Source organism: Nicotiana tomentosiformis, chromosome 6, assembly GCF_000390325.3.
Source record: "Nicotiana tomentosiformis chromosome 6, ASM39032v3, whole genome shotgun sequence".
Taxonomy (NCBI): Eukaryota; Viridiplantae; Streptophyta; class Magnoliopsida; order Solanales; family Solanaceae; genus Nicotiana; species Nicotiana tomentosiformis.
In genome coordinates this window covers 128090217-128105985 of record NC_090817.1, presented here as the reverse complement: position 1 = coordinate 128105985, position 15769 = coordinate 128090217, and the positions used below count along the sequence as shown (strand labels likewise).

The 15769-nt window shown below is 35.6% G+C and overlaps 3 protein-coding genes across 3 annotated transcripts; 2 read left to right on the top strand and 1 right to left on the bottom strand.

The window, feature by feature from the left end:
* Positions 1 to 701: 701 nt before the first annotated feature.
* On the top strand, positions 702 to 8898 carry LOC104121294 (casein kinase 1-like protein 2). The gene is made up of 15 exons (XM_070177799.1): positions 702 to 842; positions 998 to 1079; positions 1163 to 1203; positions 2374 to 2443; positions 2540 to 2688; positions 2762 to 2857; positions 2948 to 3018; positions 5153 to 5214; positions 5321 to 5384; positions 5476 to 5560; positions 5646 to 5772; positions 5918 to 6000; positions 6076 to 6139; positions 6775 to 6911; positions 8225 to 8898. The coding sequence occupies exons 2-15, from the start codon at positions 1004 to 1006 to the stop codon at positions 8498 to 8500; spliced, it is 1401 nt and encodes a 466-aa protein (XP_070033900.1). The 5' UTR covers positions 702 to 842; positions 998 to 1003; the 3' UTR covers positions 8501 to 8898.
* A 3121-nt stretch (positions 8899 to 12019) lies between these two features.
* LOC138894752 (uncharacterized) lies at positions 12020 to 12403 on the bottom strand. Its single transcript, XM_070179479.1, has one exon. It carries the CDS (start codon positions 12401 to 12403, stop codon positions 12020 to 12022), a length of 384 nt encoding a protein of 127 aa, XP_070035580.1.
* A 2688-nt stretch (positions 12404 to 15091) lies between these two features.
* On the top strand, positions 15092 to 15769 carry LOC138894751 (uncharacterized). The gene has a single exon (XM_070179478.1). The coding sequence runs from the start codon at positions 15092 to 15094 to the stop codon at positions 15767 to 15769; it is 678 nt and encodes a 225-aa protein (XP_070035579.1).

The window sequence follows — 15769 nt, the reverse complement described above, 5'->3', positions numbered from 1 at the left end:
TAGATTTAGTACATTAGTCGGGCAAGAGGGACTTGGTACGAAATGACTAAAGAAAAAAAAAATGATACTATGTACATACACTAAAAAAAAAAATGATACTATGTACATACACTAACATTTTTTTGTCTTTGGATATGAACCTTTAGGATTTATAATTTCCACCCACATTGTTGATCACTAAGTACCATCCTTCGTTAAATTGGTAATGACATTGGATGAATCTTTTTTAAACAACTGTTTATATTTTGACCCCTTTAAGAAAAATTTTGGGATGACAACCTCGCGTTAGAATTTTAACGCACGCTAGTCAGAATTTTAAAGCACACTGACTAGAATTTTGAAGCACCATGAATTCCGACGATTACTAAAATATTTTCTTTGAAATTTTAACGGTAGCATCAAATAATCTTATATGTGTCATTCTTCCTTCGGTAAACACACTAATATATATATATATATATATATATATATATATATATATATATATATATATATATATATATAGTTTTTCTTAGATTATCTTAAAAATTGAATACGACTATGTATGGGCGGTCTAGAAAATACACTGTATACTATATGCAGTTTTTTCTGACAAACTTGCCAAGGATTGTCATTGAAATATCTATACGTGTAGATATAGCAGACCCGAAGATCTCGTAAGACAAGAGTACGACATCGTATTTTCGGAGTGAGGGGGAACAAGAAGATATTACAGAAAGCAAAAAGACAAATAAAAAACGTATAATAATAGCAGCAAATAAAATGGGGTAAAGAGGATAAAATCACGGCCTATTCAATTCCAATGGGTTGATAAGCATCGTTGAAGCCGTGATGTAATCTTGGTGATGCTACTTATTCCCTTTTCCCTTCTTGAGCCCAAACTCAAGAAGGTCAAAAACAAAAAAATTACAAAAAGCTGGAATCTTGCAGTTTTTTTATTTAATTTATTTATCCTATGTTGAATTAATTTTTGGGGTCAATATTTCCCAATTTGTAGTCTCCAATGGAGCCTCGTGTTGGTAATAAGTTCCGGCTTGGCCGGAAAATCGGTAGCGGTTCTTTTGGAGAGATCTATCTCGGTAATATGAACACCTTTCATTCTTTTTCAGGTTTCATTTTCTTTTTGGGGTTAATTTAATTGGTGATTTTGTATGCTTTTCAGGCGCTAATGTTCAAACTAACGAAGAGGTTGCAATTAAGCTGGTAAGTTCAAAAATTGATCTTTTTTCTTTCCCAATTCATAATCTATTAGTTCAAACTTGTTACAGAAGTATAGTACTGTAGTTTGTAGTCTCTGCTTATGTAATTGATAATGTAAAGAATATGTTTTTGCTACTAAAAGCTTGAGAATTAATTGTTATTCGATGATGGAAGGTTATGGTTAGCCATTAAAACAAACAATTATGCGGATGCACGGTTTGTGTTCGGTTGCTACTTTTTTTTTGGGGGGGGGGGGGGGGGTAGGGGTAGGGGTATTAAGCTTAAGCTGTTAAAGAGAATGCATTTAGTTATACTTTAACATCCCTACTTATGTGCGGATGTGATTTTGCCAAGCACACGGAAATCTTTTCTTGATGAAGAGTGATAGTGAGGCTTAGACCCACGACCTTTGCTTGTTCTAATAACGTATTAGTAAATGATTTGAGTAAGCAACCCAAAACCTTAAGATAATGAGTGGAGTGACTCAAGACCATTATAAACCCCTTGCAAGCCCTTACATAACCGTGTGGGACAATTTATAACTCAACGCCTCCGGCGCGCTTAGCTCCATTTGGGTTTCACTTGTGAACCTTAATGTGTGCTTTTGGGGTGGGAGAATAGGTTTATTAATGGTTGGCTCTAGTACCATGTTTATTGTGTGCCCGGCTCAGTTTCTACGCGCATGGCATGAATCAAGCCCACTTTTGAGTTGCGTGTTAAAGATGTAATTAAGCAAATAAAGTTGTGCCATCTTTAATCGCTTAAGGTTTTAGATTAAATAAATGCTCACACACTCAGCAAGCAGTGTTGATCATTTGATCGTTTGGTTTATTCTCTGGTTAATATCTACACCTTTGTTACTTAGCCTGCAATATGAGCTTGAGCGGTGAATTTGCATGAACTAAGCAAGTTCCGTGGTTTTGAAGAAATGAAAACAGTTTCACTGCTTCACAATGGTCTTTCTGGAGATTTTGATATAAAACTTGATAGATATTGCATATTAGATTTTTTAAACTGAAGTTGTGCCTGTAACTTGTTGATACTCATGACAATATTGTACAGAGCAGTTCTGCTAATGCTCGGTCATTCGCGACTTTCCTTCGATTGCTTCACTGAGGAAATGTTCTTTGATTTGCATGATTAAGTTGCTGATTTCTTATTTCTTGTACTCAGGAAAATGTGAAAACAAAGCATCCTCAACTATTATACGAAGCAAAGTTGTATAAAATACTACAAGGAGGAAGTAATTTCTCATATTCATGTTGCCTGCTTTTCCTTTTCTCAATACTCTGCTTATTTCTCGTCCTTATCAGTTCGATTTCTTTTTTGATATTGGTAGCTGGAATCCCCAATTTAAAATGGTTTGGAGTTGAAGGAGATTATAATGCCCTTGTGATGGATTTGCTGGGGCCTAGTCTTGAAGATCTCTTCAACTTCTGCAGTAGGAAGCTGTCTTTAAAGACCGTTCTCATGCTCGCAGATCAGATGGTAAGAAGTTTTGCCTTTCTTATTTATTCCATTGACGATTTAAAGAACTCTTCTCATCCTTGTCGATTTGCAGATTAATCGGGTTGAATTTGTTCATGCCAAATCTTTTCTTCATCGAGATATAAAACCTGACAACTTTCTTATGGGATTAGGAAGACGTGCAAATCAGGTATTGGGATAAAATTTCTTACTTTGCTGCTTATTTCACCTATTGGAGGCATGGTATCTGTTAATTCCTAATTGCCATGGATTAATATAGGTCTATATGATTGATTTTGGGCTGGCCAAGAAGTATAGAGACTCATCAACTCATCAGCATATTCCGTATAGGTCAGCTCCCTTGGAACATTCTATTCGGCTGACTTTGGTTTGCTTAAGAAGATATAGTCCTTGAAATATGATCTTCATGCCCATGCGATTCCTATATGAGCTTGTGTTCCTAGCTATTAGTGGTCTGTTTGCTCTTTCCATTGAGCGACAAACAATGGTGATTTCTTTTAGTTTGCGTCATCTTTAAACCCCTATGACGTATCTCCTCACCTTCAAATGTATAACCATTGCGAAATAGACAGAGAAGACGAATTGTTTCTGTTTTCCTCTTTTTTCTTTTTTGATAAATTGAAAAAGCTTTTATTCTTATCCCAGTTCAAAGAATCTCCGCATCCAAAATGACTGTCTGAATAAGCATCTTCTACATATGTTGGTATCCACAGGATATGATACTGGGCCATCTTTCTGTAACTTCAGGACACGTGTTTGACTATATATATGTTTTTCAATGTTCAACTGTACTGAAAGCATGTTATCTCTTTCTGTTTGGCATAGTCATAATGTATCAAACTTTTCCAGTCTCAAGTACATAAAGGAAAGAGTCTGGCTATAAAATCTGAGACGGCATATTTTAAATGTAAAATATCTGATTAATAATGGCTTAAGTGTAGTTCTTAAATTTTTAATTTATAATAAATACATCAGATAATGTCCAAAATCAGGCCAAAGCTTGGTCAATTTGACCTTATAAGTTATAAACAAAATCAGGTCATCTATTTCGGGATGGAATATCATTCTAATGCTCAAGCACATCTTTGATTGTATCCTTGTTTGATCTTCTGTAGATGGGCTATCAGAATGCATGAAGTAGCAAATTTAGGTTTACTTACTATAATCTCAGTTGGAGAATAGCTATATGCACCTTTCTATTTTTTTCTTCTATTAGTACTTATATTTTAGCTATATGCACCTTTCTAGTCATTCATTTAACTATCCTTTTAATATGATCAAACTGCTTCTTGGTCTGCCTGCCACTACCTGTTAAGAGGCATGAAGCCACTGGAACTTCTTGAATGGGAATGAAGTAGTTTAAACAAGAACTTTTTAGCACTTAGTATTCCCTCCATCCCATCTTATGTGGAGGTATTACTACTTGGGAGTCCAACTGTTTTTTTTAACTATGATTTTCTCAAGCTTTCTTAATTATTAACTATGTTTGACTTATAATACTTTTCATGCAGTTTTCGAATATATAAATTTTATTTTTAAAAACTTGATGACTCTATGCCTGAATTCACACCGAAAATGAGGTGCTTTGACCCTCGTACTCCGAACCCCTTCACATAAATAAATTGGGATAGAGGGAGTAACTGATTTTTTTAACAAGTTTACTGATAGGGAAAAGATGCCGACTTCCTTTCAAGTTTTTCTTTAGTTAAAGTGCTAATGTCCTTGTCCTCTTTTTTCACTTACTTCGATTAGGTGGTGAAAAAAGATTTATCATTCTAGTTTCTATTGACTGGGAATGGTTGAATATAGTAAATGATATGATGTAATCTTGAACTTTGTAACCTTTTGCGGTACCCTCTTGGTACTGCTTTATCAATTCAACACTTTACCCTATAAAATAATGATATGGAACCAGATTTTCTTGATCTTTCCCAGCTGTTTTTATTTTGGTCATTCATTATTTCATTGAATTGGAGGGGAGCCTTGGAGCAACAGTCAAGTTGTCTCCGTGTGACCTATAGGTCACGGGTTCGAGCCGTGAATCAGCCACCGATACTTGCATCAGGGTAGGCTGCCTACATTATACCCCTTGGGTTGCGGCCCTTAGCCCGACCTTGCGAACGCGGAATGCTTTGTGCACCGGACTTCTAATAGAAAGAATTGATGGCATCAACAATCTAGTATTGTCGTGCTTACTATAGAGGGTACCATCATACTTACTGTAGAGGATGTCATCTCTTTGTTTATAAAACATGTGCAATTCACAGAAACTCTAACAGTGAATGTTTTGAATTAGGATTGATCATTCTTATTTTGAGCTCGTGAAGAAGTATATATTTATCTATTGAATAATATAATTAATTTCATTGGATGCTTGTATTCTTAATTAGTGAATTAGCTTAAAGAGAGATCTTCCTCCAGGGCGTGGATGCATGATTTTAATTTTTCTTTTAATGTGATACAGAGAAAACAAAAATTTGACAGGAACTGCTAGATACGCAAGCATGAATACTCATCTTGGCATTGGTAAGCTTTTGTTTTCTCTTACCTACTTGTACCCGTTTGTTTATATGGATTGTTTTTACTCTATTAAGCATGCTTGCCTCCTCTGAGTTACCTCTGAACCATATAGAACAAAGTCGAAGGGATGATTTGGAATCGCTGGGTTATGTTTTAATGTACTTCTTAAGAGGAAGGTAAATGTTTCTCCCTCCAGATTTTCTTATGTATTTGGTCTTTTGCTCTTCTTTCATGACAGTCTTACATTATGCTTTCAAAAACATGTAGTCTCCCTTGGCAGGGGCTGAAAGCAGGCACTAAGAAACAGAAGTATGAGAAGATCAGTGAGAAGAAAGTATCAACATCAATAGAGGTAATTTATGCTCCATCAATTTTCATATGCTAGCTATTTTTTTTAAATTCACTAAAATGATAGTAGTGCAAATTTTCCTTTATAGACCTTGTGTAGGGGATATCCTGCAGAGTTTGCATCATATTTTCATTACTGTCGATCACTAAGATTTGATGATAAACCAGATTATGCTTATCTGAAGAGAATTTTCCGTGATCTTTTCATTCGTGAAGGTATGGTCATTTCTGCTCTCCATGCCTTACTTTTTCATCTGTACAGAAGATACTATAACTTGTACCTCAATTTCAATGTTCTCAGAATTTGTTCTTCCATTTTTCTTCCCCCCCTCTTCCTTTTCCTTTTACTCTTCTATTTCAGGGTTTCAATTTGATTATATATTTGACTGGACCATTTTGAAATATCAGCAATCACAGCTTGCCAATCCTCCATCTCGTGCTCTTGTGAGTGGCTTAAATAAATTAATTTATGTTGAATTGGCATCAAAATACGAAAATGAAATGATATTTTTGGGACAGGGTGGTACTGCTGGGCCAAGCTCAGGGATGCCTCATGCTCTTGTTAATGTTGAGAGGCAATCAGGTATGCTCCGGCACAAGGCATCCCTCTCCCCCCAACACCCCCTCCCTCCCCCTACCCAAAAATAAGAAAAAAATTACCCCCCCTCATGAAAAAAAGGGGAAGGAAAACTAAATCATTCTGTGCTAACTGCTGTGGCATAAAGTGGTCAGGAAATTACTTTTAACAGGGAGCTGGTAATTGATCTATTTTTTCTCTTTCCTACTTACTTTATGGAACATGTCATCCTCAGCTCTGTCCAAGCTCTTCTATTAGCATGTAAAAAAAAGGGCAGCCCGATGTACAAAGCATTCCGCATTCACGTAGGGTTCGGGGAAGGGCTGCACCCCAAGGGGTGTGATGTAGACAGCCTAACCTAATGCAAGCGTTAGTGGCTGCTTCCACGGCTCGAACCCTTGACCTATAGGTCACACGGAGACAACTTTATCGTTGCTCCAAGGCTCCCCTTCTCTAGAAGTATGTGTCTTGTCTCATAAACATAATGCAAAGATAAAATTAGAATCAGTTTGGACTAGTCCATCATATCATTTATTTTGGATGGCATGCCAGCTACCCTGTTTAGGGAAGTATACTACCTCTAAATTTGCTTGTTTCTTATTCCCTGGGAGCTATATATACATGCGACACTTATTATGCAGGTGGAGATGAAGGTCGACCAACTGGTTGGTCTTCATCAAATCTTACACGTAATAAGAGCACAGGGCTGCATTTCAATTCTGGAAGCTTATTGAAGCAAAAAGGCACAGTTGCTAATGATTTATCCATGGGTAAAGAGGTCCGTCCTCTCTCCCTATTTTTGAACCCTTTGTCCTGTTTCGGTTGGGGTTGGAAAAGCATAATACTATTGCAAATAAATTCTGTGGAAATTTTACTTATTATAAGTTGATGTGACTGCATTTGGCTTTATCTGGCTGTATAAAGCTAGTTTCTGTAGCAATCCTAATTTATCGAGTACTTCGGCATGAGGATGGATGCATGCAGTTCCCAAAGTATAAGCAGAAAATCCTGAAGTTTGTGGGGCAATTTTAATTAGTCGAGTACTTCACCAAGTAGAGGATAAATCCTGCAGTTCCTGAAGGATTAAAATTCCTGAATCACTTCCTCAATTATTTCATCCTGAAAAATCATTTGATGTGAGCAACTCTTTTTGATCTCTAGGTTTTTCTTTTAAGTTTGTGGTTGGGAGGGGGTGCAGAGTAGACGTGTAAGAGTAGAAGTGGAATAATTAGAGCATGAAATGTTGTGCCTCTAAAGCTCATTTGGGTTCTTTGGAGGTAAAGGAGCTGGAGAGCTTTTAAAGCAAAGGAACATGACTTTGTAAAGCTTAGGGCTTATCTGTATTTTGCTCAACTTTTGGAGCTCCCGCGAAGTTCCTATAGGGATATAGGATTGGGTGTCTTTATAGAGAATCATATTTTTTTGTGTAGGCTTTCTGCTTTGTATACCTTTTATATATTTGGGTTTCCCCAACAACACCAGTAAATTATTACTTCCATTAAGAAAAGGGTGAAGTGGAATAAGATTAAAGTCTCCCTTGGCAATCATGAAGAGACAGAGGCGGATGTAGTGCTTTAGTTACGAAGAAAAAAAGAAAGAAGTGGCACAAGGGCATTGAACAGCCCCCCCCCCCCCCCCCAAGTAAACACAGGAAGTGAGGCGATAAAAATTGGCCCTCCTTTTCAGATACTCACCCTTCTCTATGGATATTGTTTTCTGAATCTCCTTCACGGAGTGGTTGATGATTGGCTATAGGTTAGACGGCCAAAAGGGTGGTGTGGTTTGTCTGTATGACAAAGAAAAGGTGGGTGCACAATTAGGGTTAGCATTATGTTACCTTTATTTCGATTTCTTCTATATATGTGTGCTTGGTCATCATGGAACATGACAGAAATCCTGTATTCATTTGATATTTCTTCAATATAACTGCCAACGGGAGATCAAATAGGTGGCATACATTAAGAATCAGAATTTAGTACAATTACGGATTCACAGCTTACACTTTGGGGAAAACGCTCAAAACCTACGCATGTTTTATGATCTGTAGCTACTGGTATACGTAACAGAATTTGACTGAGTTTTTGTTTGCAGTTATCCAGTTCTAATTTTTTCCGGTCAAGTGGACCATTGAGGCGTCCAGTTGTCTCTAGCATCCGAGACCCAGTGATTGCAGGGGGTGAACCTGACCCCTCCGGCACTCTGACAAAAGATGCAAGCCCGGGACCATTGCGTAAAGTATCCAGTGCTGCACGGAGGAGTTCACCAGTTGTGTCCTCAGATCACAAGCGCAGCTCCTCTATCAAAAACGCCAACATAAAGAATTTAGAGTCCACCGTCAAGGGAATAGAGGGTTTAAGTTTTCGATGATGAGGGACTGCATTAGTAGCTGTGCTTTGTCTCAGTTCTCCGTTCACTGTAAATTTTGGCACACCAACTTGGGGAGTAAGAGTTCTGATATTAGTTGCTGTCAGGAAGTACCATAAAGCTGAATTATACAATTAAAATTTGGGATCCAATCGCAAAAGCACATTAAGGATATGATGGGGTTGCAGATCCAAACTCACAGATTCCAGTTTATGCTCGTCCATACAGTTATAGGCACTTTCCATATTCTTTTCTTTAATCTCTGTCTCTTGCTTGTTATTGTTATGTCGTGGTATTCTTGTTGAGGTCATGTTTGTGAATTGCGAAGATGGTCATGTATAATTGCCGAGAAATCATGTACTAGTTTGTTTTAAACATGAGCAAACTGTTATTTTGTTCAAGCTACTTTAATATCAGTCAATCACGGCGTGGTCAATTTAGGGGGTCTTAGCCGGTGATTCATTTCAGGCTGTTTCCCTCTCGACGAAGCATTGTCGTATTGGTTGATATTGGCCTTTGTATCATATATGGGACAGTAATTTATTCGAGTATGTCCAGTCAACCTTTATACATGCAAATATTTTTAGTTAGTTTGCAGCCATTGTTACTAGTAACAAGCAGTGTTTTAAAAGGCGTGGGCGTAATGCGAGGCATGAGGCGTAAGCCCCATAGGTATTTAATTTTTAATATTTTATATATATTTATAAATAGGTAAAATTGCATAAAAATTAAAGAAAATTATAAATATGTGATATATATATATATATATATATATATATATATATATATATATATATATATATATGAGTGTGTGTGCGTGCGCGTTCCATCCTCACAAAAAACTAGTCAAAACAATCTTTGTATTTGTAAAAAGAAAATTAAATATTCGTTGCTTTTGGGAGATATTAGCAGACTAGCGGACAAGATAAAGAATTGGGAAAGATCATGAATTAGGGCTTCAATCAATAAAAAAGGTCTTGACTTTTTAATTTAATATATTTCAGTTCCTTTTTAAAACTTTGGAGTAATTACCAAGCTCACTTTTGAGAATTTGGGTATAATATGAAGGACTTATTCAACAAATTTTGTTTTAATTTGAAAAAGTCTCTGTGGCTTACGCCTCACTAAAAGAACGCGCCTGATGACAGAGGAAGGTATTCGGTTCAAAAAAGATACGGCAGTCAGAACAGCTTCAGTCCAAAATTGACTAATGACAGAAGCAAGCTACAAGCCCCAAAGTGTTCCCGGACCGCATGCATACATCCGAACGCATGGGCGTACGCCCCGAATTGATGGGCGTACGCCTCTTGAGACTTTCGCCCCACACTATCAAATCGAGGCATTTTTAGTACGCCTCACCCAAAAAATGCCTTTTAAAACACGGGTAACAAGTATAGTGAAACTTGCACATGTTATGAAAAAGGCGGAATACGTAAAAATTCCCCTAAATTTGGCACGGATTTTTAGTTACAACCCTAAATTAATTGTGATCTTAGTTATCCCTCTGAATTTGGTTATTTGAGAGCCGTTACCCCCTGGATGCTCAGTGGGTTATTTTTCAACCGTTAATTATCACATAGTCAAGTATAATGATTTATTTGTTTCAATTATATTTTTTGTTGTTACATAGTCTACAGGGGGTCAAGACTATATAATTGTTATATCTTTTTTAGATGCCATGACTATTTATTTAAAATGTATAGTTCTTTTTTAGGTCAAATTCAAAAAAGAGTAACTAAAACTTCATTATTTTTAGCCAAAATAATGTAGTTATAACCAAGTTTTATTATAAATATTATCCGAAAAAGATCATCTAAAAAAGCAACACACTTAAAAAGGTAATGAATATATTTTATTATTCAAAAAATACCATATGGGTGTAACAACTTTCCGGGATGAGATTATCTAAGGAAGTAACAACAATCGAATAATTAAGTTTAGGGGATAATTAAGATTAAGAATAATTTAAGGATGTAACCAATAATCCAAGGTTTAAAAGGTATAAGAAAAAAGAATCTGCCTCCTCAAGCGCCAATCATCCATATCGATATTATTATACAGTTATGAAGAACCAATAAAAAAGGTTATGGAATTCAGTGAAGTTTCCTAGTACTAAATGCACATGCTTTGAGGGACTCACAAAATCTCTCTTCTGAATTCTGATTCTGTTATACTCTTTTTTAGCAAAATATAAACTCCCAATCTACCACTTTATAATACTCCCTCCGGTTCACAATAAGTGACTATTTTATTTTTTTATTTTGGTTCAAATTAAGTGTTCATTTACATAATCAAGAAGGAATTAATTTTATTTTTTTAAAATTTATCCTTATTTACATATTTCAATGTGTTAAGGTAACAATTAATTAAGATTAATTTAATGAATACATCTTTTTTCTCTCTAGGAGTTCGTATTTCCTTAATAGGTGTGCCAAAAGTAAATGATTACTTATTGTGGACCGGAGAGAGTAACATATTACTTCCACCCGTTCATAATAAGTGACTTTTTTACCTTTGGTACACCCCTTAAGAAAGTACTAATTCTTAAAGAAAAAAGTGTATTGACTAAATTACCCTTAATTAAATTGCATATTGTTACGTTGACACATTGAGATATGTAAATATGTAAGGGCAAATTTTGAAAAAACAAAATTATTTTCTTCTTGATTATGTGAAAAGACACTTATTTTGGACTAAAATAAAATAAAAAAGTCAAAAAGTCACTTATTATGCACCGGAGGGACTATTACTAATTGAAACCAGCCTTAACCAAAAACCCCACGGACATTTGTTACTCACTTTTTCTAGAATTTTCTGATCAATTTTAGTGTTAGGTTCATTATTAAAATATAATTTTTGTTAAAAAAGAAAAAGAAAATCCAATTAAAATAAATTGATGAATCCTTGCTGAAATTTATCTTCTAAATAGAATTTGTCTGGAAGCCACTTTTTTTCTTTTTAACTTTTATCGTTTATATAGGGTAAGACAACTTTTGATTGATAAAAATAAGAGGATGTTTCGATAAGCTTATAAGTTGATTAGTTATATTTGAAGGCGATAACTATTGTAATTCAAATGAACCTATGTTTTGAATTGACGTGCGTATCTACCAATGAAAAACTAAATAACCAAACGAATGCACCCTAAAATATACTACTGTACTATATATAAAAGTGAAGTCTGGAAAGCATAATGTACGAAGACATCCTTCTTGAATCACTTCCACATTGCCAGATACAATTCGTTTCTTTTGTGAAAAAAACATACAAAATTTTCAATTTTATTTTTATTGGTAGGAAAGGGTCAAGTTATAAAAGATCTGGAAGAGGAGAATGATCTGTTACATTACAGTGATGAATATTGCAAGATCACAACAATCTGAGTTCTAAGATTTTTCTGACTTATGGACACATTGATCAGATCATATTTCATAAAAAGAAAACTCTCTCTATCTCTCATTAAAAAAAAAAAAAAGAACCAAGAAATTAAATTACCAACCAAGAGGAAAAATTAATGACAATTCACCACAATCCATGTACAACATGGTTGCAAGTATTCTTAATCCATCTAAAACTCTTTCTAAATGAACCTTTCATCTTACCTTCCACAGCATAAGACTTATATCCAACCACTCTTTTCTTCCTTTGCAATTCAGGATCATTAAAAGTCCAATTCTTTAAAGAAGAAGATGACATTACTTTGCTCTTGCTCCTCTTGATCTTCACTTCCTTATCATAATTAGGATTTGGCTCTACAGATGAATAATTACAAGAAGTATGTGAAGTACTATAACTCCTTAAATCTTGCATGTTTGTTGGACCTGCCCTGCCACTTTCACTGCTATAGTAGTTTTCTATTGGCATATTTCTTCTTTCTCTAGTTGATTTAGATCTAAAATTCTCCATTTGTACACAAAAGATCGAAAGAAAAAGGTTATTAGGCTTTGCTTCAAGTTTCAGTTTGGAATAAATATGGATTGATCAGCTCAATGTAGTGGCTTTAATATCTTTTTTTATGTTTTCTTTTGTCTTAAAGGTGTGCTATGACTTTTCCAATGATGCAAAATGGCTGTAAAAATTTAATGCTGTTCCCCACAAATTGCATGTTTATAGCGCATGGGGTATGACTCATGAAAGCTGCTGAGTGGCTGAGTGTATCATTATTTCATAATCACATGCCATATGTATTATTATTAGTCAATGTTGACCGTTGGACCATATTGAAGTTCCTTTCTTGGAATATTATCAAATGGTTGATTCTTTCATTTTGAAGTCTCAGGTTCGGACTTTTTGGTATATAATCGTTTTTAATAGGGAGCGCTTTAATCCCAATACGAGACTTCTCAATACGAATCCGAATGCAGTCGTACCCCTATACGATTATATTGGTCATGATTCATGAGGCTACAATTCAACCAGTATACCACCATGACTTATGGTAATACTTGTAATAGTCTCGCACGCAATGTGTGTAGATTTGGTTCTTGCTGTCCCCTTTTTTTTAATTCTATATTGATCCCCATGTAATAGATATTTTAAAAAAGAAACTGTATTATCATGAGTTTAAATCTCAATAAAATTGGTCTATCTAGTTATCTTTTTAAATTCCTTTTTAACTCTTAGGAGAACAAGATTTTATCTTTCTTTTTGTTTCTTTTCGTCTTTTCTAGGTAGTTTATATAAAGCAAATGACATATGACAAATAAGCTCTAAAAATGACTTGGGATTGTGATATTTTAAGATTTTCTGTATTTTTAAGTCAATCCAAAGAAAACTTGATACATATTTGGTTTATCCAATTGACTTGTTATATGAGGTTCAAGAAAGTAGAAGGAAAATTTCCATGCTTAGACTTTATATATGGGGGAGAATTAAGAAGTAGTATATCTTCATAATAAGTCAAATATCTTAGCAGTCTAATTTGAAGGGAATGCAGAAACTCCCAATTGAACAAGCAATTGACAAATAGAAGTTTATTTGACCAAGTCTGGCATTAATTCTTTGCACATGATAGTTTGTTTTCACATGTAAATTGTACCAACTATAATTAACGTTATATATGCCTTCACACTGTTTTATGCAATTAAGTAAAGAGAATCTAAACCAGAAACCTAAAGTATACAATGATGAGTCCTTGTCGAGTCAGAACCTCAACTTTTTTTGTACTAACAACGAATTAATAACTCATGTACATTGAACAACATACCACAGCTACCCAACAACTTGGATTATTTAATGTCATGTTTATTTGTTTGTTGTATGCAATGCATTTCAAGTGTGTCAACTGTCAAGCAAATTGTGTAACCGACAATTTCAAAATCATTTGTTTTCTTTTTCTTTCTCGAGACAAAGCTAAAAACTTTAGCTAAAAGAATCAAGACTGTACAAGCTTAAAAAAATCACTGCAGTCCGGTGCACTAAACTCCCGCTATGCGTAGGGTCTGAAAAATGGCCGGATCTAATGTACGTAGCCTTACCCTGCATTTCTATAAGATGTTGTTTTCACGGCTTGAACCCGTGACCTCCTGGTCACAACACTCTCATAAAGAAAAATGATAGGTTATATGTGTATCCCTGTTATGTTTTGATGATCTAACAAACTTACTGTTAAGAACAAGATAAGGAACCTGTTACACATCTTCAAGAACTCACGATCAACAAGTCTCCAGTTGGGAACACTATTCAACTCTTGAGAGTCAAAGGAACAACAGAGGAAACAGGTCGCTACCAGCTCCCGAGGTGACTGTACAAAGTCAACTTCACAGCTGTAAAGTTGCTGCCTGCATAAGCTACAGTACAGAAACAGTGCAGCAGTCAACTTTATAGGGAATGCCTTTTACCTAACTTGCTTGCATCATCCAAGTGATGTCACAAATGAGATATTAACATCAAGCAAAGGAAAAACAAATCACTTGCACATTCAAGAACTCATCAAGCATTCTCTCAAGTTTGTATCAATCCTGCAAGTGATCCTCAAGGGCATCAAGAACGAAGAACAACATAACCAAGGACCAGTTCCATGTATTGAAGTTATTACATGTCCTTAGTTGTGTTGTACCTTTGTTAAAGCACTCTACTTGTAATTCCTACTTAGCTTAGTTAGAAGCATTGTGTAAGAAATCTTTGTAAATCATAAACCCTTGTATTTGTATCTTGGCTAGAGTTAGTCAAGTTGTAAAGTCTTTGTAATAAAGTTATTACAAAGTGGCTTGTAATAGAGTGTTACAAGTTAGTTAGGGATTAATAGGTTAATTTCTAGGTTTAAAGTCATTGTAATAGAGTTATTATAAAGTGGCTTGTAATATAGTGTTATAAGTTGGTGAGGGATTAAGAGGTTAATTCCTACAATAGGTTGTAATCTAAAATTGCTCAGTAGTGAAGTTGGAATCCTACAAGGGTAGGTCGTGGTTATTAATCCCATTGAGCCGGAAATTTTCCACGTAAAACTCCATTGTGCCATTTACTTACTGCAGTGTATTTTGTGGGAATTAATAGAGAACCTGGTTCTCTATATAGTTTGGTGGACCCTTAAATTCTATCAATTAGTATCAAAGCAGGTTCTTTCTATCAGGCTAACACCTAGAAAGGATCCTTATGGCTGCTCCACCAAACTTCGAAGAAGGTCAATCTACTTACAGGACACCTAGGTTCAATGGTCAATACTATAGGTGGTGGAAGACAAGGATGCACGACTTCATCATGGCTAAAGACTCTGAGCTGTGGGACGTTATCTGTGACGGTCCCTTTGTCCCTACAAAGAAGGTTGGAGATCCAGCTGTGACAGTTCCTAAGACAAGAAAGGAGTTCAATGATACTGATCGAAAATCCATTGAGAAAAATTTTCGTGCTAAGAAAATTCTGGTTTGTGGAATAGGTCCTGATGAATACAACATGATATCTGCCTGTCAATCTGCAAAAGAAATATGGGAAGCTCTACAGACTGCTCACGAGAGAACCACTCAAGTGAAGCAATCCAAGATTGACATGCTCACCACTGAATATGAGCTCTTCAGAATGAAGGACGATGAATCCATTCAAGATATGCATACTCGATTCACTTCCATCATCAATGAGCTGCACTCTCTTGGTGAAATCATTCCGAGAAACAAGCTTGTGAGAAATATCCTCAGCGTGCTGCCCAGCTCTTGGGAAAGTAAAGTAAATGCTATCACAGAAGCAAAAGATCTTCAGAAGCTGACCATGGACGAACTTGTTGGCAATCTGAAGACTTATGAAATGAAGAAGAAGGACAATGAGAGAAGAGAGCCATAA

What these genes read in the sequence shown, in the direction of transcription:
- LOC138894751 (XM_070179478.1), top strand. Translation starts at nt 15,092, where the DNA reads ATGGCTGCTCCACCAAACTTCGAAGAAGGTCAATCTACTTACAGGACA.
- LOC138894752 (XM_070179479.1), bottom strand. Translation starts at nt 12,403, where the DNA reads ATGGAGAATTTTAGATCTAAATCAACTAGAGAAAGAAGAAATATGCCA.
- LOC104121294 (XM_070177799.1), top strand. Translation starts at nt 1,004, where the DNA reads ATGGAGCCTCGTGTTGGTAATAAGTTCCGGCTTGGCCGGAAAATCGGT. An exon ending in CATCAGCATATTCCGTATAG is followed by an intron (nt 3,019 to 5,152) that starts GTCAGCTCCCTT and finishes AATGTGATACAG; the next exon opens with AGAAAACAAAAATTTGACAG. An exon ending in TGATCTTTTCATTCGTGAAG is followed by an intron (nt 5,773 to 5,917) that starts GTATGGTCATTT and finishes CTTCTATTTCAG; the next exon opens with GGTTTCAATTTGATTATATA.